Below are 24133 nucleotides of genomic sequence, written 5' to 3'. Positions count from 1 at the left end.
CACTACCTTGTGGTGAGAGTTAATGCCTGTAATATGGTATTCTAGGCAAACTCTTTACACTGTGGATCTCGAAATACTGAATTCCTTGACGACTTCCGAAATGGAATGTCCTATACGTCTAGATCTAACTACGACTCCGCGTTCAAATGCTGCCAGTTTCCTTCGTGCGCTCATAATCACATCGGAAACTTTTTCACACGTATCGCCTGAGTACAAATGACAGCTCCGCCAATGTACTGCACTTTTTATACCTTGTGTACGCTATACTACAGCCATCCGTATATGTGTGTACCGCTATCCCATGACTTTCGTCGCCTCAGAGTATCTCCTAGGTGACTAGATTCCAGTAAATGCCAAGGTCAAGGATAACGGATTCCTTGTCTGCAAGAAGGAAGCGAAGGATTTTAAAGGTCTTACCTTACTGGACCAAGGGTTCTACAGAGGCTCATTCAAAACAGGGGAGTATGTGTGACCCTACTACACTAAGGCAAAGATAAATCCAAAACATTCTGCACCCGTGGGTATCTCAAAGCATTGCAAAGATAAATTGGGAAAAGAAATATGCCGCTGCAGAACATGCCAGTTTTCACTACCATGTACTATTAACTTCTGTCAACAAGTGCCAGGAACAAAGTCTTACTTGACATGTGGCAGTATATCTCAGTTAAGAAATAAAATTTCTATTAGTTACAACGTTGTTAGGATGAACCATTCAATTACGCTTTATCAAGTACAATAAGTTTTATTGGCGAACCTTCCTTGTTTAATTCTCCATCGATGTTCTGCCCTGCCTCTAGCACCCTACCTTTACAATAATCTGCACCTATGATGGTATAAGTGCAGATATCTTTCTTCTGTTTCCCAAAACATGACATTAATTTCTAATTCATTAACCAATTAAACATTTTAACTTAACGAGAAAAGTAAAGCACTTCTTAAAGGTGTCCACTACAAGTGGTGCGGACCACGAAGCGATGCATCTCCGCTTCGCTACCTCGATGCACACTGCTTCATTTATTATTACGGAGGTGGCACAAAAGAGCAATACGTCCCCGCCAGACCACTTCTCTGTGAGTCGGGCCTTACAGCCCTAAGCTACCATCAGACCAACAAACGGTACGGCTTACCTGCGAGGACGTGTTGGAACGTTTTCACAGCGGTCGAAAACCAGTCTCTGTGGATTTCTATGCAACAGAGTGACTTTCTTTGGCGTCTCTCATAGAGTAGAAATATCTGTGGAGCGAGCATTGTGTTCTGCGCACGTTGTCAACATTAACCTGGGATTGTCACGTTACCTCGGGACACCGTGGTTTCTTTACACTTTCTGCATGGCTCGTAAACTTATTTTATTTCACGTATTTGTTGCGTTTCCACAATTTGTTTATTCGTAGTAGCAGTAAGAATTATTGTTGTTGCTGCAGTGCTAAGAGAAGTAAATGAAAGGAGAGAAAGTTTGCGTTGTTCGAATATTTCGACGTACTGTGCTGGTCTGGCTACATATTGTGTAAATGTATATTAGGTCTATTAGGGTCTGTGCAAATGTGTGTCATATATTGTTACTGATGCACATAAAAGGTTATTTAACGCCGCAGCTCCCAAAATGGCCATTTCTTTTGACAGTGGTGAAATTCAGAAAATACGTAGAAATTAGGCATACATTTCTGATAGCTCACACCTTAGTAATTTGTGATCACTTCGTATCTTTTAAACAAAAATGTGCTTCAAGTGTGATGCTGTACAACATGAAGAAACAGTTTCGTGTTTTATTCAAATACAAATTGTTTGTAAAATATTCCACTGCTGGTCGGATAGGATGTCTTTCAAAACATAGAAGAAAACCTGAATTTGCGTGTGTGTGCGTGTATGTGTGTGTGTGTGTGTGTGTGTGTGTGTGTGTGTGCGTGTGTTTGTGTGTGTGACAGAGAGAGAGAGAGAGAGAGAGGGAGAGATAGAGAGATAGATCGCACCAACTTTGTAGAGGACAGAAAATTGAAAGTAAACGGGAAATGAAATATATGTTAATAGAAGTAGAAAACGCGAAAGCTGTAAAATATGACATGTGGCACTGAGTGAAATTTCATCATTTGTATTAAATACGTTTCTGCACAAGTCTGGTACACAACCATTGCTTTGTTTATTTTTATTACAACACCGGCATCCTCAGACCTAGGTTGTATATTCCGCTTTGGAAGCAAGTCAAAAAGAAATTAACAAACTGTGAATCACAATAATGTGGAATATAAATCATACAATAAAACACACGCACAGTGTAAGGAAAGTATAAAACCAGCAGCTTTGTTGCATTTTACTTTCAACTTACTGTCTTTACCATTTGATTAACAAGCACAAAATATTCTTACACAAGATGCTGTCAAACCCCTCCATGTCTATCGTCCATTTTCCTTGGTGCTGTTAAATGGTCCGACAGTGCAGAGCTAACATAAATGTTACAGTAACAACGGTATTGTGAGTTCATGCAAAGTTGTGGGGGTTTGGGGAGTGGGGCTGTAATAGGAGAGTCAACTTGTCTCATATTATTAATATGTGGGATACATCTGGCTTTGTAGTGCGTTTAACCAGCGATCGGATTTTTTATTTACTTCTTACTTGTTCTGTAATGTAGTGGGAGCTTATGCGCTAAATAAATACGTCAAAGTATTGTCAGTAACCAAAGATGTGCGATAGCCTATAAGAAATAATAACAATTATAAATACACAAAATAATAAATACACAAAAACTGAAAAAAATCGACGAAGCAGACAGTATAATTCGCTATAGGCAGCAAAATCGGGTGACTTTGGGACACTTTCGAAGGCAATGGTTGCATAGTTTGCTATGAAGTCGTTTTACAGTACCGTAACAGGAAACATTTTCAACAACAGTCTCGGCAATACAGTTAAGCGGCGTGTAGCACCTAAAAATTGCGGTGGATGGCCCAGATACCAGAAAATGGGTGCGTCTGAGCTGTGACACTTCTCTCAAAGAAGCTCTTCGAAGTTTCAACTTCTTGGTTTAGTTCATTTCTTTTGAAACCGGTCTATTCCGGGTATCAAATACAAATTGTTATGATGTTTACGAAACGTCAATGCCTAATTAAAGGCACCTACGAAGAGAGTCTGCCTGTACTAATGACATAGTGACATCCTAAATGTACGGGACACTACACGGAAAAACCTTCGGCGTCCCGAGATCATGTGACCGAGCTGGCAATATATGTTGACAGCACAAAATATGTTCTGCGCATCCGAGTGCTTACTCCAGTATTTCTACTCCGAAGTGTCATTAGCTTCCTAAAATCTGCGACGAAGCTATAGGGCTAAACGTCACAATATCGAAGCTGTAGTATCACAAATTGTAACGTATTATTCTGAGATCCACGTCTTCAAAAGTATAACGAAAATACCAAATCTGGGACGTTATCTCTCACCAACGACAATCAGTTACCGAAGGCCTTCGCTGAACGACCGAGTGAAGCGGCGTTCGCATAGACTTTTAAGTGCTAACAGACAAGTAAAACTGCGTGAAGTAACCGCAGAAATCAATGTCGGGCGTACGAAGAAGGTATCCGTTGCGACCGTGCTGCGATATTTGACGTTAATGGGCTATGGCAACAGACGACCTACAGGAGTGACTTTGGTAACAGAACGCCATCGTCTGCAGCGCCTCTCCTGCGCCCGTGGCCATATCGGCTCTACACTAGAAGACGGGAAAACCGTGGCCTGGTCAGATGAGTCCCGACTTCAGTTGGTAGGAGATGATGGTACCGTTCAAGTGCGGCACACACCCAACAATGCCATGATTTCAAGTTGTCAAAAGGACAGTGTGGAACCTGATGGTGGCTCCATAATGGTGTGGGCTGTGTTTACATGAACAACTGAACTGATCGTCGACTGGGAATGGCTATGATCTCTACTTGAAGACCATTTGCAACCATTCATGGACGTCATGTTCCCAAACAACGATGTGCCAGGTCACCTGTCCACAACAATTTGTGATTGGTTTGAAAAACATTGAGGACAATGTGAGTGAATGATTTGGTCTCCCATATTACTCGACATGAATCCCTTCGAAAGTTTATGGGACATATCGAGAGATCAGTTCGTGCAAAAACTCCTGCACGGGCAGCTGTTTCACAATTGTGGACAGCTATAGAGGCAGCAAGGTTCAGTATTTCTGCAGGGGGTTTCCGAGTAGCTGATTCCATACCACGTCTAACTGCTGCACTACACCGGGCAAAAGGAGATGACTTTTGTCACCTCAGTGTAACTAACGTATGCTGAATCCCATGCACTTTTATGTTACATGTCATTTAAGGGCGTACAATTAACAATCAATGGCTCATACCGCATTCAAAATTATAAAAACGTAGGTGAAAATGTCAAGGACAACCGTTCACTTACTATTTGCATTCCAAGCGAAGTAAAAATGGCTGTCGCAGCTTCGCTTACATTCAGAGAGATATACTGATCAGCCAGAACATTACGACCACCGAACTGCTATCGATGTAAACCAGTCCAGGCGATAGTACATCACGTGGAGAGTTATTCCAAAAGCCAGTCAGACATGCGCATGGTGCATGTAGTGTCACAGAGCATGCTGTCCAGGTGTAGATGGGGGAAGGCGAGCAATCTATTTGACCAAGACCAGAGCATTTCTGAAACTGCACGAGTTGTCAGGTATTTGAGGACTGCTGTGATTAGTGTTTTCAATATGTGGTGCAACCAAGTGAAATCACGTGTAGAAATTGTGGTGTTGGGCGGTCACCCCTTCTTACTGTAGTGGGAGCTACCGCCACCGAATGTATCAGGATGACCAAAAGTAGTGAGAAGAGGTAGAAGGCTCTGTATTAAAACTCGTCCGAGCTTTCCAAATGATTATTGTTTCGGCCTGTGTCACAGGGCCCCGCAATGCCGAGGAAGCACCCCAGCGGCCCGTGCAATGCAATGCTGTGTCGAGCTGGCGGAGTTGCGACGTTGTCAGGATGCTGGCAGTTGTCTCTGCAGTCTACGTCCCTGCTGACTCAACGCTGCTCGATGTGAGCCGTAGGTGGCCAGCTGCGTCCTTCTCTCAGGCGTGACTGAGATCGCGGCGACAACGAGTGCCCGCAATCTGGAGTCTGAATCTCCAGCTCTCGCCTCGGGATGCCTCCGGTGTATGTTGGAAGCCAGGATGACTGCCCGTGGTAGTGAGGTGATGAGTGGCCTGCCACTGGCTGGCTGGCTATGGATCCCATGTTGGCCTCAGGGTTTCGAACCAACGACCCATCATGGACTGGAATGCTGGCGCCCCATCTGCTGCTGTGTGTAGCTGGTGGTGTGACACGGGCCATCATCCAGAAGAGCTGCGATACTTGAATGCCTTGTTAGAAAACCAGCATCTATTTATATGCGGGTGTGCCTCTGTTTTGCTAATGCACTGCTCTGAGTCACGTACTCACAACATCTAGGTTGTGCTAGTGGACCCCTTCTGCCTGTAACTTGCACCATGCAAACCACTGCATTGACTCTTCTCAGTGGTTCGATAGCCCTGTGGCCTCCATTCTACTTTGTAACCGTTGGTCAGCATAACTTACTGTCAACAGGTCAGCACCTGGCTGTAACTTGTGGACTCGGAATGTTGCTCCAAATCGAACTTTCCTATCTTAAACTGTGGTGCTGCTACATTACAGATGTCGAACCTTGTAGGTTGGGTAGGCTGGTAAAACAGGACAGGCGGCGGACTGTGCAGAATTAACATCAAACTTTAATGCTGGGCAGTGTACAAGTGTGTCTGAACACAAAGTGCACCGAACACTCCTAATGATTGCCTCCGCAGCTGACGATCCACGCATGTGCCAATGTTAACACCATGACACTGGCAACTACGACTGAAGTGGGCACATGAACATATGTACTAGCCACTAGCACAGTGGCAAAGCGTTACATGGTCTGATGTATCCCGATACCTTATTCATCATGCCAATGTGAGGGCATGAATCCGTCCTCTTCCTTGGGGACAGCTTCTTGACACATGATGGAGACAAGCTGGAGGCATCACCATTTTGCTCTGGAGAAAATTCACATGGGCATCTGTGGGTCCAGTTCAGATCGTGCAAGGCACCATGACAGCCAAGGAGTATTGTACCCTCGTTGCAGATCACGTTCACCCCTTTATGATAATCATGTGTCCTGATGGCAGTGGGATTTTTCATCAAGTTGTCACAAGGCCAGTCGTGTGATGGAATGGTTGTAGCAACACAATGGAGAGCTCCAATTGATGTGCTGCCCCACCCAACTTGAGAGATTTGAACCCAATCAAACACATCTATGATGTGATGGAATGTGGCGTCAGACAACATCGTTCCCCTCCGAATTTGTGGGAATTAGGTGACATGTGTGCAGAAGTAGTGCCAACTCCCAGAAGTGACTTACCAAGGCCTCATTGCTTTCATGCCACGACGCGTCGCCGCTGTTACCTGTGCCAAACGTGAACACACTGGCTTTTAGGAAGATGGTCACAATGTTCCGGTTGATCGGTATTGTTCTGGTTGATCGGTGTTGTTACATAGCATTACGATAAGTTTCAGCACTCTCCAATTTTGAAAACAGCACAATCCCGCTGTGCCCTGAGTTCTCTTATGTCCCCTAACAGCCACATTACATCAGGATTCTGTGGTATTATGTAACCCTCTGCTTACAGAAAATCGGTATAGCATTGCCTACCAGCCCAAGTTGTTTAAACTGACGTAAACTGACACTATTTTGATGACTTATGATATGACCTACTGTTGACATATAAATACTTTTAAAGTACTTTTATTGATTTAAATTTTACACTTTAAAAGCACGATTTCTATACTTTCATTAGTCGCTTTTATTCTTATTGCAAATTTGTGCAAGGTCTACAGACAATAGCAGAATGTTCCGAACTTACAGGTAATTTGACTCTCTCTATCTTTCTTCTTTACACAATATGCACATCTCCTTTTCTTAGCTAGTTGTTTCACTGCCCTCCCAGGATCCGGTGCTACTAATGAATTCATTGTCTTCTTTACCTCTGTTTGCTTCCTCAAACTGATGATGAAAATCCGACGTCTCATTTTTTTAATTGGTTGCCAGCATCATCCAAATTATGTATGCATTCATTACACTCACATTGATCATGTTGAAGAAAACCACCAATGACTAACGCCTTGTTTTTCTCTTCACATTGTAGAATCGTGTCTTCTAGACCATTGTCAACGCTGCCCTTTGTGGCATTGTATAACACTATAACTTCAGACTTCTTTACCGTTGGTTGATAATGAAGAGAGGTAAGGACGGTAACAACTTTGTTTTTCTTGGAAACGTAAGAGGCTATCATCACATCTGGTGGAAAACAAAATAGAGTATACTTCACGCCATTTAGGTGTAATAAAATCGGCAGGCACTTCACCTCAGTTTCTTTTCCAGATAGTACCGACTGCTGTCAGTTGTTTTGAAAACAAATAATGAGCTAAATCGAGTGATGTAAAAAAAATTACAGGTGATATTACGTATAGACTTTTCGAGTTTAATCACCAGGGGTTTCAAAACATTTTCTCTTAGTAGCATGGATCTGTTTTCTGCCTCCTTCCCCAATTACACTTTTTTTCTTGCAGCAGTACCTTGTTTCACTGTCACAAATTGCCCAGAACTTCATGTTACATCTACCAGATTTTGGTGCGATGTATTATCAAAATTGACAGCGACCCTGGAATGTGACCAATTCTTCATCCACGGTCATGCACCATCCTAGAATGTAGGCATCTCTAGCGTAATTTCCCACATCTAAAAAACTTGTCTGATTGGCTTCAATTTGTCGCTTGATCTATGATCAAGTCAGTCTGCTGCATTATCAAAGCACAACACCTTCAGAATAGTATGGAAGGGGTTCCGAGGCGTAATTTCGTTGAAGTCTTGAAAACTCGTCAGGATCAGAGCACCAGTTCTCATAAACGATTCGACCTTAGCTGTTGTTCCACATACACACTTTGTGAGTGAGGGGTATACGGAAGAACAACGTAAAACAATATTCTTAATTATTAGAGTTCCGAATCGAACGACTTTTAGGTGTCTGGTCTTCGTTCAGTACATCCTTTTTGCTCCTCCTATCAGAAATTCCAGCTTGAGGAGCTGTAACCCATACTTCATTCCTATTACGAGAAAACAATAAGTGCACTAAATTGTCCTTCTCCATCTTCATGAAGGGATTTTTCATGATAATTATCTTTGTGTAGTTCTGAGTTTTCAGCGACATTTACCTCATTATCATCATAACTGGATGATTCTCACGCACTATGTGGGTCTTCAGAATCAAAAGACTGCTCCAAGAATTCCCTTATCTCTTCATCTGATAGTCCTCCTCTCCGTAATATTTTCAGTTTGTACGACAGTGAACTGTTATGAAATAATCGACGAAAATAAACACGTACTTACCACAGGGAGGACTGTTGGACACTGAAAGAATAATAACAGTGGTAAATGACGTAACAAAGGGTGCGCAGGCAGACATCTGGTTGTTGAAACATTGCTTCTAAACGCACGGTATTGCGAGGCCCATACGCGGGGAACATGCAACAACACTTTATCACAAAGTCATAGGTAAATTTTTATAATTTTCCTCCAAATTGTGACTAACTTGACAAATTAGGATGAGTCATACCATTTCTTTAAAATAAAATATATAGTTAATAATAGAGAAGATATTAAACATCACGGACGCCACTCTGAGACCCGATGGTAGGCAAAGGGTTAAGGAATAGCTTTATGGCGCCATAAAAAGCTGTTGTGAAGTATTTTTATTTACACACAAACTGTTTCGGTCTTCAAGACGCAGACTAACAATACATGAAGTTAAAAGAAGTTCCCTTTGTTTGAGACCATTATTTCGTCATTTATCATTCAGCATTAGTCAGAAGGTTACGTATTTGACGCTAAATACCCTTCCTTTGACTGGATGTAGTGTTAATCCGTGACTTGGTGTCGTCGCTTGACCGGAACTGGTTGTCTATTAATAAATACACAAGGCACAAGGACGTGCTCAAAAGTATTGCCTCCGAATTTTTATGTCAAATCTCTTAGAGATTTTTAAATAAAACAAACGCTATTATCGTTCTACATCTTTGTTCTTCTATACATATTTATTTCTCAATAAAGTCACCACATTTCTCCCAACGAGACACCACTTTATTGATTCCATCACTGCGAGATGTTTGACTTTGTTGACTTAGCGAAAACCTCAGCTCTGCTTGCACTGCTTCAACACTCTCAAAGTGATGTCCTCGAAGGTGTTCTTTAACCGTCAACTAACTAGGTGTGGTCTCTGAGAGCAGTTCTGGCAGGATGCTTGTATACTATCCATACCATCCTTAAATCGTCAACCCTACAATGTTCTGTTGTTGGTTGGGTTATCGCCTTCTTTGCTTGTTGCGAACACGTGTTTTTGACAGGTTTTGATGTCTCCTAGGTCGTGCCTTGTGGAGTATTGCACAGCGACAGGAAATAACTATTTTGATATGCTCCAAGATTACTTTCAAGAAATTTAGCTTCAAAACAATGGTCCTCCTCCACATTATGCCGCTGCCATCCGCGATTATTTAAACGAAACTTTCCAAAGAAACAAGTTATATGTCAATGCGCAGGTACTGAAATGCCTCCACGTTTAGGAGACATCAGGCCCATGGTTTTTTTACGATGGATGTCGCCAAGGACTCTCAGACCACTGCTGAAATAAAGGACTACACGCACTATGCATTTCATGATTTGGACAGTGATACTACACTCTGCCATAGAGTATGTAACAGCGATCCAAAAAGACTTCAAAGCTCTGTTAATGAGATTTTTTGTTTTTAAAATTCAGTCTTGATCACACTACGTATGTTACAAGAACATAGGTGACCGGTTTCGATCATATCACATGACCATCTTCAGACCTGTAATTTAATTTAGAAAGTAATAGACACCTAACTAGATTTACAATAAAATAAGACAAAATGCTTATAACGGTAAAATACAATAAGACGTGTTATACCCATGACATCCTTCGAAGATGGTAGGTGGAGCACTGTTCTCAGCTGCTGTGATGCCAACTGGTGCCAGCAAGTGCCGAGCATACGCTTAAATACGAAGATACTCCGCCTACCTCTTCTCCCTCCACCTCACATCAAACAATCAGTATAAAAATGGGTTCACATAATAGTCAAAACGTAAAAAAAAGTACAATATTAACATAAAAATAGTTATGTATATCTCTTTACAACCATGGAATTACTTAAATATTGTATAAAATATCAATTAAAACTTTAAAATATCTGTACAGACGATGTGTACTGAGTGTGCCCTCTATGGGCTAAGGTGGTGCTAGCGCAATGGTTTCAAAGTCAACGATGTTGTGGAGGTCTTTGGCATTGGGGCATCATATCGATGTGTGAGTTGTGACTCGACTGCAAGTATACATCCATGCTAAATTCAGTCTGCCTGTCTTATATTAACTTTATTTAGCACTGGAGATATATGTAATGATGGAATGATCAGCTGCAGGGTGGTACAATATTACATAGTTTTTTTTTTACTTTTTTTACTGTCATAAAACTGATTTATTAAAAATGGAGTCATATTTCGTAATATTTCTAGTTGGAAGTTTAAAATTGTGATATAAATATTTACGTACTGTCCTAAGGTACATTTCTGCATGGATACTACTGGGTCCTATGATTTTCTGAACAAAAGAGTACATATGTGTTCAAAATTTTAATAAACATTTTTGGAACAGTGATCAATATCTTTTTAAGATAATTATTCTCTGTTAATGAGGACGGAAAACAGTTTGAACATAAAAAATAATTATAAAAATTGTTTGTATTTGTGATGAAACATATATTCAATCTTTTGTTAAAATGTGTGCCCAATGTTCAGTGACTTTTGTGCCACCCTGTGCAAAATAAAATAAAATAAAGAAAGTTGTAGAATGTTAATAACATTAGCTTTATCTGAAAAGCCTTAAGAGTTTTCGCATAAAAAATTCGAAGGTATTACTGTCGAACACACCGTCGTGCATTACAACGGGTTTTGGTGTTCGCATCGTACCGTTCTTTGTTTCCGAAATGTTAGTTCTCGCCTACACATTTTTTTAAAAGTATGAAATGTTAATCTCTCTGTCTCGATAAAAAAGCCAAAGCTGGCGGAAGTGTTGATCGTTAACGTAATTAGCGACACGAGCTGGCAGAGCCTGGGGAGGGAGATTCCGCGTAACGCGAACAAGCAGCCGGCCGCTCGCGGCGTTTATCAGCCCTACAGCCTGGCCCAGAAGTTGGCCCCTGCTCTCGGGTGCAGATGGTCAGACGGGCAGGTTTGGTTCTTCACGGACCACTCCAGCGCCCTCCGCCAGCCATCAGCACTCCGCCCTCCCTCTCCCTCTGTCCGCGCCCACTCCGTGTTCGTCCGCTCCTCTCCTCATTCTGCTCCTCCTCCTCCTCCTCCTCCGGTAATTAAATCGCGGCTAATTAACAGCGGCACACTACAGCGGCGGCGGCAGCGTGCACAAATTATCTCCGCAATTAGCGAAGCCTGCTGCCGAGCCGCCCCGCCCAGGCCACCACGCCGGGCCGTCGACGCCGACGTCGACGCCGACGCCGACGCCGGGCAGACGCGTCGCGACACCCACGCCAGCCGGCTAATCTCGAATTTAAATTGACGTATTATATTGGGAGTCGGCCGGTCGCTCGCTCGCCGTTTGGTCGAGCGAGGTCCGGTGGGCGCGCCGCCCCAATCTTGCGGGCGCCTACATTCAATCACGCGTCGATGTCGTTATCGTCGTGGCTGGCCGCCGCGCTTCCATTAGAGCGACGCGCCCGTGACAGTAATTGGGCGCGCCGCTGATCTGGCTTGGGTCGTAAACAGCCCCGTGATTGCCTCGTGCGCCGGTAGAGCGCAGCAACGTCGACACGCAGGACCTCGCTACGTCGAGTTAGACCCTCAGCGTTACCACAGCTCGCCAAACGCTGTGGAGGTGGTGGCCTATGAGCAGCGACCTCTACGCTGCTTGGATATAGATCCCTAATCTCACAGCGTGGAACTTTGACGTGTCTGACAATTGTTGCCGTCTGCGTAGTCGGCCATGTTGTAATTAAGCAAAAAGCTGTACATGATACAGATTTCTTTACTTATTTCTGGTTTTGAACTTTATATCAATATGCAACGTAACTGGCTGATGTGGGAGCAAAATCTAAAAGTATTACCATTTTGTGTTCTTGTGCCATCTTGTAATTAGGCAAAAAACGAAATATGAGCATCTTTGGCCTTCGACTTCGGCGAACTTCAACGCACACTCGAAGTAACTCGTGTAAACCGATTTGTGACCCTAAACTTCGGTTTTCGGAAAAAAACCTAAATCTGTTATCAAAACCGTAGAGTCCTTTCGACCTTGTAGAATGGACAGAGAACTAAAAATAAAAGAAGAAAAATATTTGCTTGTGTGTATCAGGTTCTCCAACTAATACATTCCTGGCCATTAAAATTGCTGCGTGTGAAGGCTCGCGGCAGCAAACGTCGGATAATCATGAAGTATACTGCAGACTAAGATATACAAGTTACAGTGCACTCTCGATTATCTGCGCTAACTGAGAACTTGAAAAACGCGGGTAGTTGAAGTCTTATTTTCTTTAAAATACACAATAATCTGTTAGGATTGTTCAAAAACTAAAATTAATTACAGTATGACAATTAAAATCACTTAACTAACCTTTATAAGGAACTCTACTTTAATCATCATATTATGTGTGAAAATAATGTACTTTCAAAGAATACAGTGTATTCCAATTCCACATTACATTGCACTACTTTGAAACAAAGTGTTGGGTAGGTGCCTAAGTTCGCACAATTTTGTTTTACATGTTGGTATACCTGTTCTTATGGGTTTACTTAGGCGATTGTCACCTTTTATTTGTAGTCCACTGTTGCTATTTCAGTTACATATTAATAGTTTGTCATCTGGAGATGCAGAGTGGAGCTGTGAACGTTAGAAAATGGAGTGTGAAGCAGAGAAATCGGAACATTTTCGACACATTCTTTTGTTTCTACATCTACATGGTTACTCTGCAATTCACACTTAAGTGCCTGGCAGAGGGTTCATCGGACCATTTTTTACTACTTCTCTACCATTCCATTCTCGAATGGCGCGTGGGGAAAAAGAACACCTAATCTTCCCGTTCGAGCTCCGATTTCTCTATTTTATTATGATAATCATTTCTCCCTACGTAGGTAGGTGTCAACAAAATACACTGTTCGACATAGGTTCTATTTCTAATATTAAAGTATGTGCTTCTAGACCATTTTACCGTGGGAAATTCAAACATGTAAACAAAATATCGTTGTCAGGGATACTTTTTATGTAATATGTATATATATGTATATACACAATTCATGGCAAACACAGAGACGTTATAGAGAAATACGGGTATGTTGCCGCATCCAGTACTGATAGAACGTGATAATTTCTTGTGCAACAACGGGTGGGAAGAATCAGACATGATTAGGTTATCCCCCGCCACACCTATGTCATTAAGACCACCTGAAATATCTCATTAACTCGAACGGCGACAGACGGTCGCTGCCTCGGCAGTAACGCTTCACGCCTCCTAGGGGCAGGTGCATCGAGTTTACAACAGTGGTGTTAGCCGCATTTTGTGTCAGTCTTAACGAGTGGGTGTTTTGGCTGACAAGTAACTGTCTGTCATATTTCCGAGCACGGTTGAATTTTTTAGTTCCTGTGTGTAAACTGATTGAGCCTGGTGCTGAAGGTAAAACGACTGCTTGTTTTTACACATCAGCGTTCCTCTAGTTCCCTACTATTAATTTAATACAGGTGTATTACCAAAGCGGTATTTTTAAATTTGCAGAAATGCCACGTCGTCGTGGATGTCGATATAAGCCGGACAACTTCTGTTACATCTGTGGGAAGTTCACTTTTGCCAGAAATAGGAAGAAAATTTCTTCAGTCATAAAGAAAGCATACAAACATTACTTTGGAATAGAGGTAGGAGACCGAGATAAAGAATGGGCCCACATTTCTGTTGTGCTACATGTTACTGCAAACTAATTCAATGCTGGAAAGGTAAAGAGAATGTGGCGTCGTTTGCTGTTCCCATGGTATGTTATTGATTGTTATTTCTGTCTAACAAAAATTCAGGGTTTTACAAACAAAAAGTCGAAGAGGCACATTGTTTACCCAGATCTGCCTTCAGCGAGAATGCCAGTGCAGCGTTCCGAAAACCTTCCAGTACCTTCAAGAGTTCGAGGTCAAATTCCGAGTGACAGTGAAATAAGTGGTACTGAAGAAATCACGGATGATGATTCTTTATATCACTGCACAAGTGAGTCATCGCCACATTTGTTCACATAGGCACATTTAAATGATTTAGTACGTGATCTAGGACTAAGTAAACAAAAGGGGCAGCTGCTTAGTTCAAGATTACAAGAGTATAATCTACTACACCAAAGTACTAAAATCAGTGTGTTCAGGCACAGAGAACATGCCTTTATTTCTTATTTTTCAACTGACGAAGCACTGACATTTTGCAATGACGGTGCTGGCCTGATGAAAGTGCTGAAATTCACTTATATTTCACAGGAGTGGAGACTTTTCATAGATGCATCGAAAACAAGTCTGAAGGGTGTTTTACTCCATAACGGAAATAAAATACCCTCTGTTCCAGTAGCTTACGCTAGTTTGACAAAAGAGAATTACGAATTCGTACAAAGGATGCTAAATTCATTAAAATGCAATGAACACAAATGGAAAATATGTGCAGATTTCAAGGTACTGCTATGGTACTGCTATGGTACTGCTATGGTACTGCTATGGTACTGGAAATGCAACAAGGCTACACAAAATATGCCTGTTTTCTTTGCGAGTGGGATAGTCGGGACCGAAATTCTCACTACGTGAAAAAGAAATGGCCTAGGCGAAGACGGAAAGTTGGCGAAAAGAATGTACAACGTGAAAGTCTGGTAGCTCCTGAGTATATACTACTTCCACCGCTTCACATCAAACTTGGCCTGATGAAACAATTCGTGAAGGCCATGGATGCAACAGGCTGTGGGTTTGCATATCTAGCTACCAGATTCCCCCGTCTTTCAGCTCCAAAAATAAAGGATGGTGTATGTGTGGGCCACAAATCAGGGACCTGCAGAAAGAGGCAAATTTTGAAGCGTGTTTAACTGATAAAAAAAAAAAAAAAAAAACGCATGGGACTGATTGAAGATGGTGTCGGAAAACTTCCTCGGAAGAAGAAGAGCTACTAACTACAAAGCAATGGTGAAGGATATGATCAAAGCATATCAGGATTTGGAGTGCAATATGTCTCTGAAGGTACATATGATGGACTCTCATCTGGACTACTTCACAGAGAGTTGTAGTGACGTATCAGATGAACATTTCTACCATAGAAAGGCGCTATGAAGGGAAGTGGGTACCTTCTATGTTAGCAGATTATTGCTGGAATATCATTCGAGAGAAGAAAGATTCACAATACAAGAGAAAAAAGTGATGTGCACTACGTGGCAATGGCTCATTGTTTGTCAATTTTCTGTAATTTATCATTTCAAGTTAATGCTTCAAAGTGTATACACAAAGGTTACAGTGTTATATGTTAGATCCCACCCTCCATTAATGTGATGAACTTATAACATCATAAAGATGTGCGTTTGTTTGTCGAATTTCACCTCACGTTTGCTGCACTATATCAGAAACTGAAAAGAGAAATAAAATTGCGATTACTCACAAACTATCCCTGACAGAAAAAAACCAAAAACAGTTTCCAATTCAGCACTCAAAATACAACTAGGATCACAATATTTTTTATCAGAAATAGAAAAAAAGTTTTTTTTTTTTTTTTTTTTTTTTTTTTTTAGAACAGTGATATTTTCGCATTCGGAAGAGAAAGTTGGTGATTGAAATTTCGTAAATAGATATCGCCGCAGAGAAAATCGCCTTTGTTCCAATGACTCCCACCCCAACTCTCGTATCATATCAGTGACAATATCACCCCTATTGCGCGATAACACGAAACGGGCTGCCATTCATTGCACTTTTTCGATGTCCTCCGTCAATCCTACCAGGTGAGGATTCCACAACGGGCAGCAATATTCCAGAAGAGGACGCACAAGTGTAATGTAGGCTGTCTCTTTAGTGGGTTTGTCGCATCTTCTAAGTGTTCTGCCAACAAAATGCAGTCTTTGTTTTGCCTTCCCCACAATATTATCTATGTGTTCTTTCCAATTTAAGGTGCTCGTAATTGTAATTCCTGGGTATTTAGTCGAATTGACAGCCCTTAGATTTTTGCGATTTATCGTATATCCAAAATTTATCGGATTTCTTTTAGTTCAATATAAGGGTTTCAGCAGCGGAGGTAGCCAGAGACAATTGCGCCTTGTGTGGGGATAATGACACTGGAGACAGCATGATAAGAATATGGTTTTCTCGTTTAAAAAAAAAAAAATGGCTCTGAGCACTATGGTCATCAGTCCCCTAGAACTTAGAACTACTTAAACCTAACTAACCTAAGGACATCACACACATCCATGCCCGAGGCAGGATTCGAACCTGCGACCGTAGCGGTCACGCGGTTCCAGACTGAAGCGCCTAGAACCGCAAGGCCACACCGGCCGGCTTTCTGGTTTTAAGGAGGATCACTTTCACATTAGTGACTCTCCAAGTTCAGGAAGACTTTCGGCGTTTGATGACGATCGTTTAAACGCTTTAATCTGCAGCGATTCAAGTCATAATACTCGGGAAATGGCAAATATGATGAACTCTGGTCATTCCACCGTCGTGCGGCATTTGCGCGCAGTGGGGAACGTTCGGAAATCGGGTGTACGGTTACCGTATGCTCTAAGCCAAAATCACAAAAATCAGTGGGAGGCCTTATGGGTACTTCTGCTTGCTCGCCATCAATTGGCTGGTGAAAAACACCGAACAACTCTGTCCCGTGTCTTTACTGGTGACGAGAAATGGTGTCTTTATGTTAACATAACGAAAGGAAAAGGATGGTTGAGCCCAAACACAGTAATAACTCCCCACAGAGACCTGTCACAACGGAAAAAGATAACGTTATGCATCTGGTGGACAGCGACGGTGTGGTGTACTACGGATTGCATACCCGAGGTCTAACGATCGCTGCTGACATTTATTGTCAACAAACCTTTTCCGTTGTCTATCTAACAACGTTCAACGAACTTCCTTTTCGAATGAAAATGAGCTCCGAAAGTCCTCGACGAGTTCTTCATCTCAAAACCACCCTATTTCCACAGTCGCGGAATCGAAAAGTTACCCCAGCATTGGCAGACTGTCGTAAACAGTGAAGGAGAATATATGTTTGATGACTGAAGTGTCTGTTATGTGTACCTGTTGTGTTTATTAAAATTACGGAAAAATACTACGAATTTATACACCGACCCTATATTCTTGAATTAATTTCTTTCTCTGTTAGGTAGCTTGTCATTCACATATCACATACAAATTTTACGCATCACCATCTTGGCAGAGAGAGGAGCATCTTGTTGCTGTTCCATGAAGTCCGGTAAACCCTTCGGCCCGTTAAAGTGGTGTGGTCGACATCAGACCATGCAGAGATATTTCCTTTGCCAACAGTTTCACACCCTGGCTTACTTTTGAAAACAGCAGCTAACGTTGCTGATGAGTAGTTCAAAATGGTTCAAATGGCTCTGAGCACTACGCGACTTAACTTCTGCGGTCATGAGTCGCCTAGAACTTAGAACTAATTAAACCTAACTAACCTAAGGACATCACGCACATCCATGCCCGAGGCAGGATTCGAACTTGCGACCGTAGCGGCCGCGCGGTTCCAGACTGTAGCGCCTCTAACCGCTTGGCCACCACGGCCGGCGCTGATGAGTAGTCTTCTTCGTCATCGTCATTACTGATTCCATCGATATTTGGGTTAATGCTTTTCCATCACTTGGTTGTGGTTAATTGTTTTACCATATGGCATGCCTTCTATATTTTATAGACTGAGGTGACAGAAGTCATGGAACAGTGATATGCACGTATACATATGGCGGTAGTTTCGCGTACACAAGGTATAAAAGTGCAGTGGATAGGCGGAACTGTCATTTGTAATCAGGTGATTCATGTGAAAAGGTTTCCGACGTCATTATGACCACACCACGGGAATTAACAGACCTCGAACGCGGAATGTAAGTTGGAGCTTAACGCGAGGGAATTTAATATTCCGAGATCCATAGAGAGTCCTGAGAATACCAAATTTCTGTCATCATCTCTCACCAAGGCCAACGCTGTGGTTAATGGCCTTCACTAAACGACAGAAAGCATCGGTGTTTGCGTAGAGCTGCCTGTGCTAGCAACAGGTAACACGGCGTAAAATAACCGCAGAACTCAAAGTGGGACGCACGACGAACGTAGCCGTTAGTAGAGTTCGGTGAAATCTGTCGTTAATGGACTGTGACAGAAGACGACCGATACTAGTGCCTCTGCTAACAGCATGACATCGACTGCAGCGCCTTTTATGGGACCGTGACCATAACGGTTGGAGCTTAGCCTACTGGAAAACCATAGCTCGGTCAGATGAGTCCCGATTTCAGTTGATAAGAGCTACGATACGGGGCTCAAGTGAGGTGTAGACCCATGAGACCATTGTCCCAAGTTGTTAAAAAGGTACTGTGCAAGATGGTGGTGTCTCCACAATGGTGTGGGCTACACTCACACGGAATGGACTGGGTCCTCTCATTCAACTGAACACATCATCGACTGGCAATGGTAATGCTCGGCTACTTGGAAACCTTTTACAACCGAGCGAGGTGGCGCATTGGTTAGCACACTGCACTCGCATTCGGGATGACGACGGTTCAAATCCGCGTCCGGCCATCCTGATTTAGGTTTTCCGTGATTTCCCTCGATCGCTTCAGGTAAATGCCGGGATGGTTCATTTAAAAGGATACGACCGATTTCCTTTCCCATCCTTCCCTAATCCGAGCTCGTGCTCCGTCTCTAATGACCTCGTTGTCGACGGGACATTAAACACTAATTTCCTCCACCTTTTACAGCCATTCATGAACTTCATTTTCCCAAACAACGGCAAAATTTTTATGGATGGCAATCTGTCATGTTACCTGGCCACAATTGTTGGCGACCGGTTTGAAGAACATTCTGGACAATTCGAGCGAATGATTTGATCTCCCAGGTCGCCCGAAGTGAATCTCATAGAACATTTATGCGACATAATCGAAAGATCAGCGCACAAAATCCTGCACCGGCAACACTTCCGCGATTATGGACCGTTATAGAGGTGATACGATTCGCTGATGACATTGCTGTCCTGAGTGAAAAAGAGGAAGAATTACATGATCTGCTGAATGGGATGAACAATCTCATGAGTATAGAATATGGAATGAGAGTAAATCGAAGAAAGACGAAAGTAATGAGAAGTAGCAGAAATGATAACAGCGAGAAATTAATATCAGGATTGACGGTCACGAAGTAGATGAAGTTCAGGAACTCTGCTACCTAGGCAGTAAAATAACCAATGACGGACGGAGCAAGGATGACATCAAAAGCAGAATAGAAATGGCAAAAAGGGTATTCCTGGTCAGGAGAAGGCTACTAGTATCAAAAATAGGCCTTAATTTAAGGAAGAAATTTCTGAGGATGTACAGCATTGTATGGTCGTGAAACATGGACTGTGGGAAAACCAGATCAGAAGAGAATAGAAGCATTTGAGATGTGGTGCTACAGAAGAACGTTGAAAATTAGGTGGACTGATAAGGTAAGGAATGAGGAAACTCTGTGCAAATCGGAGAGGAAAGGAATATGTGGAAACCACTGATAAAGAGAAGGGACAGGATGATAGGACCTCTGTTAAGACATAAGGGAATGAATTCCATGGTACTAGAGGGAACTGTAGAGGGTAAAAACTGTAGAGGAAGACTAGATTTGAATACATCCAGCAAATAATTTAGGACGTACGTTTCAAGTGCTACTGTGAGATGTAAAGGTTGCCACAGGGGAGGAATACATGGCGGGTCGCATCAAACCAGACAGAAGACTGATGACCCAAAAACAAAAACAGCGGCAACATGGACCGATATTTCTGCAGGGGACTTGCAACTACTTGTCGAGTCCATAGCACGTCAAGCTGCTGCAAGACGCCGGGCAAAGTGAGGTCTGACACGATGTTAGATCCCATTACTTTTGGTCTAGCACAGTGAATCTGTTTCAAAATGTTTAAAAATTGCTTCCCTTATCAAGATTTTTCCCTTATCAAAATTTTTTCTAGCTGACTTATTTTATGAAGTTTCTATATGGCAGTAATGACATCCTTATCCAATTGGATTAAGGTTGTCACTTTAGGGGATAAATACTTTGCAAACATCATCCCCTTATCAGATTTCAGAACATTTTCGTTCGGATGCGATTGTACTTTGTCCATAACTATGCAGCAATTGGAATTAGACCCTACAACATTAAATGTTCTTGCAACAGTGTCGCAAAGAAATTAATTACGTGCCCATGAAAAAAATAGGCAGGTAAATTGTTGGTTTCTCATCTTTTGAAACGAGGCTGATTTTTAGCTCTACCTGTTATACCAAGACTAGCGTATGTCATTCGTACCATTATCACTATGCAACAGTTATCCTTTCCTTGCTTGATCCATAACCAGGCGCAATGCGCTCTTTCTCGAAAGCGAAAGTTTTTGTTGGTAGACATTTCCAAAACAAACCGACTTCGTCCGCATTGTAATTTGCTCCAGCTCCACATTTTCTCGTGCTATAAACTACTGCAAATCATTACAAGATTCTAATGTAGCTTTATTATTCCCATTTAACTTTTCTCCTTGGATGGTAGTTTGTCGGAAACCATGATACTGTTTCATTCTTGTTAACGCCGTGAAAGACGGATTAAAATCTCCTTCAGTCCCCAAGATTTTGAAGACAAATTGGACCTGTTTGGCTCTTATTGGGCCAGACACTTTTGTGCCTTTTGCTCTTTTCTGTTGAAACCATTCCAACTTGGCTGTACCCAGTTCTGCATATGTAGATGTTTTCATAGCATTGTGCTTCGACGAACATGTAGATGAATCAGAGCTACTAGCAAACTGAATAATTGTCTTTGTGCTTTTCCGAACATCACGCATCGTAGTTTCACCCATATTGTAAATCGATGCCAGATCTTGCGTACAATGGTTCAAATGACTCTGAGCACTATGGGACTTAACATATGAGGTCATGAGTCCCCTAGAACTTAGAACTACTTAAATCTAAGTAACCTAAGGACATTACACATATCCATGCCCGAGGCAGGTTTCGAACCTGCGACCGTAGCGGTCGCGCGGTTCCAGACTGAAGCGCCTAGAACCGCTCGGCCACACAGGCTACCTCGCGTACAACTACTGCCTTTCTAGAATATGAGTATTGTTATCAGTTTCTGCTGCCACATTGTTGACTACCCGAGTGTCGCTCACCACCGACCTTTCCCGGGTAAAACCAAAATTTTCAACAGAAGAAAAGTGTGAGAAATAGGACGCGGATAACCTGCAAAGTAGATAATTCGCTCTCGGATAATCGGGAACCGCACAAAGATGGGAGTAAAACCATCTACGGCAAGCGCGTAGGGAAAGATTTTGCAGGAGCTTCAGCAATCATAAACCGTATTTGAATATTAGCTGCTTCTGAGAGGGCCGTGTTGTGCCCTGTGCAAGAAGGAGAAAAAGCTACCAGCACGTGTTGGAATTTGAGTGAGGCAGGCTCGTCCTCCTTAAAAGACAGTGCTTTTATGGCTGCTCACTTTGGTCGGGTCCCACGATTATCGTTCAAATGTGGAATCGATGGCTTCAGGAGTCCCATACTCAACGCCTTGCAGCATTCAAACAGTTCCACGCGACAAGCACGCGAGAGGACAGACATATTGTTCATTCGGTCGTAGCAGGCTCGTACATCTACGTCACGGACCTTGAGACAGGAAATGCGCTTGTTTGCATCAAGACAAGTATCCACAAGGACAGCTAACGAGGTCTGGAGTATCACTATCTACGAGCGTGACGAAAATTGTGGTGGGATTCCTTGATGCGTCAGCAGAGAGAGGTGTGACGACAATGGTGCGCCCAATGACAACAGCAGACACAGAAGTGGCCCAGCACCAACTTGCCATCTCCTCGTCCTGTGTACACTATAGGAATGACGAAGCAATATGGATGGTCACAGCAGAACGAACGTTGCCTCATTACGTACATCATAGGGTCGGGTATGTGATGTTACTGGGTACACAACACGAAACCGTCTGGTTCATATAGTCTGTAATTTGGGCAGAAGGCGTTACATATCCGACGTGCTACAGCCGGTGGCTGAATATCTGACGTTATCTTTCGACAAGATATTACAGTTATTTTTCAACAAGATATTACCAGACCACACGTTGCCTGTGCCTACCATATCTGTCTCAGCACAGAGGGAGTTCCACTGGTGCTCTGATCAGCAAGTCGTTCAGGTCTCTAACCCACTGAAAACATTCAGTCACGGGTTGCTGGGAGAATGGCTCTCCGCCAACTGCCAGCCACTATGTTTGGCTAAGGCTGGCATAGGGCTGAAGCCGTGTTACAGGCCTTGTGCTGCCAAAGTCGGCAGGCCTCGACATCCACCGTTTCTATATAGCCGAGTCACTATGGATATTTTACGTCTGTAGCATCGTGTTTCTCCTTGGTGGATCCCATAATCTTCCTTACAATCGCCCACAAAAAAATCCCGACATACTGGCCGTCAACTGATACTGCCTCAAAGTGAGCGACATTCGCATGAACTCGAATGACATGGATTCGCTTTTCGGTCCATTCTGGATTATTAACCTTTAGGAGAAAGTGTGAACTTGAGCCAGTCACAGATTCACTTCCCTTCCCCCCCCCCCCCCCCCCCCAAAAAAAAAAATCACTTTATTCAGGGAAGTTAGAACGTAAAAAGTATTTATTTCCACATTTTCGGATTTTCCGAATGATATATATATCACTTATAAACTCACATACGAAGTATTTCCTTTTTGTTTGTAAATATTATCTACGCCAGAATGAGATATTCACTCTGCAGCGAAGTGTGCGCTGATATGAAACTTCCTGATCTGCCAGGAAGTTTCATATCAGCGCACACTCCGCTGCAGAGTGAATATCTCATTCTGGAAACATCCCCCAGGCTGTGGCTAAGCCATGTCTCCGCAATATCCTTTCTTTCAGGAGTGCTAGTTCTGCAAGGTTTCGCAGGAGAGCTTCTGTAAAGTTTGGAAGGTAGGAGACGAGGTACTGGCAGAAGTAGAGCTGTGAGTACCGGGCGTGAGTCGTGCTTCGGTAGCTCAGATGGTGCCGGTACGGTAGCTCAGCGTGTTCGGTCAGAGGGTTAGCTGCCCTCTGTAACAAAGAAAAACTGAGTAAATGGATCAATAACGAACTTCAACGGGCGTCAGGTGACGTCCGCCACGAACAATTGAAACGAACAATAACGAACAAAATGAGATTAAAAAAAATGGTAGAGCACTTGCCCGCGAAAGGCAAAGGTCCCGAGTTCGAGTCTCGGTCGGGCACACAGTTTTAATCTGTCAGGAAGTTTTATTATCTACGCCAGTTGAAAATGTAAATTTTTTTACGTGCATTACTTCAAGGTCTAATAAATTCGGTAATTTTTTTATATAGAAGGCTGTGGATTGCTGTGTTATAAAGGTTAAATAACATGTCTGTATTGGTAGCACTGTCAACAACAATGTCGTTTCGTTTTATAGTATAATTACGCCTTGTATGTCGAAGTGCTAACGTTTTCTCGAGGAAAGGTGACGAATATATTGGTAAATCACTCAAAAAGTAAAGTATGATGCCAAAACGAAGTGTGTTTAAGAAGCGTTGGTTTCAAGGTAATAGATTTTCGAATTAAGGGGGAACATTGTTTTCAACATTTTGTGCGTGAAGTTACAGAGAATGAAATACAGGCAAACTCGTCAGTATCTAGAGATCCACCCATTAGTGCTTCGAGTATTGAAATAAAACGTTGTGATACACAGTTTTCTCAAAACGAAAGTGATGTAAATGGTAGGTCAGCTTATATTCTGATAGATTTACACATCCTAACA

General features: G+C 42.6%; 1 protein-coding gene across 1 annotated transcript in view; it reads left to right on the top strand.

Moving 5' to 3' along the window:
• The window catches only part of LOC126260652 (protein enabled homolog), a 151036-nt gene extending 139361 nt beyond the window's left edge, over positions 1-11675 (top strand). The window contains exon 5 of the mRNA XM_049957989.1: positions 11522-11675. Within this exon, the coding sequence (XP_049813946.1) occupies positions 11522-11675 (154 nt within the window). The remainder of the gene's footprint in view (positions 1-11521) is intronic.
• Positions 11676-24133: the final 12458 nt, after the last annotated feature.

This window comes from Schistocerca nitens, chromosome 5 (assembly GCF_023898315.1).
Source record: "Schistocerca nitens isolate TAMUIC-IGC-003100 chromosome 5, iqSchNite1.1, whole genome shotgun sequence".
Lineage (NCBI taxonomy): Eukaryota > Metazoa > Arthropoda > Insecta > Orthoptera > Acrididae > Schistocerca > Schistocerca nitens.
This window is presented reverse-complemented; position numbering and strand designations above follow the sequence as displayed.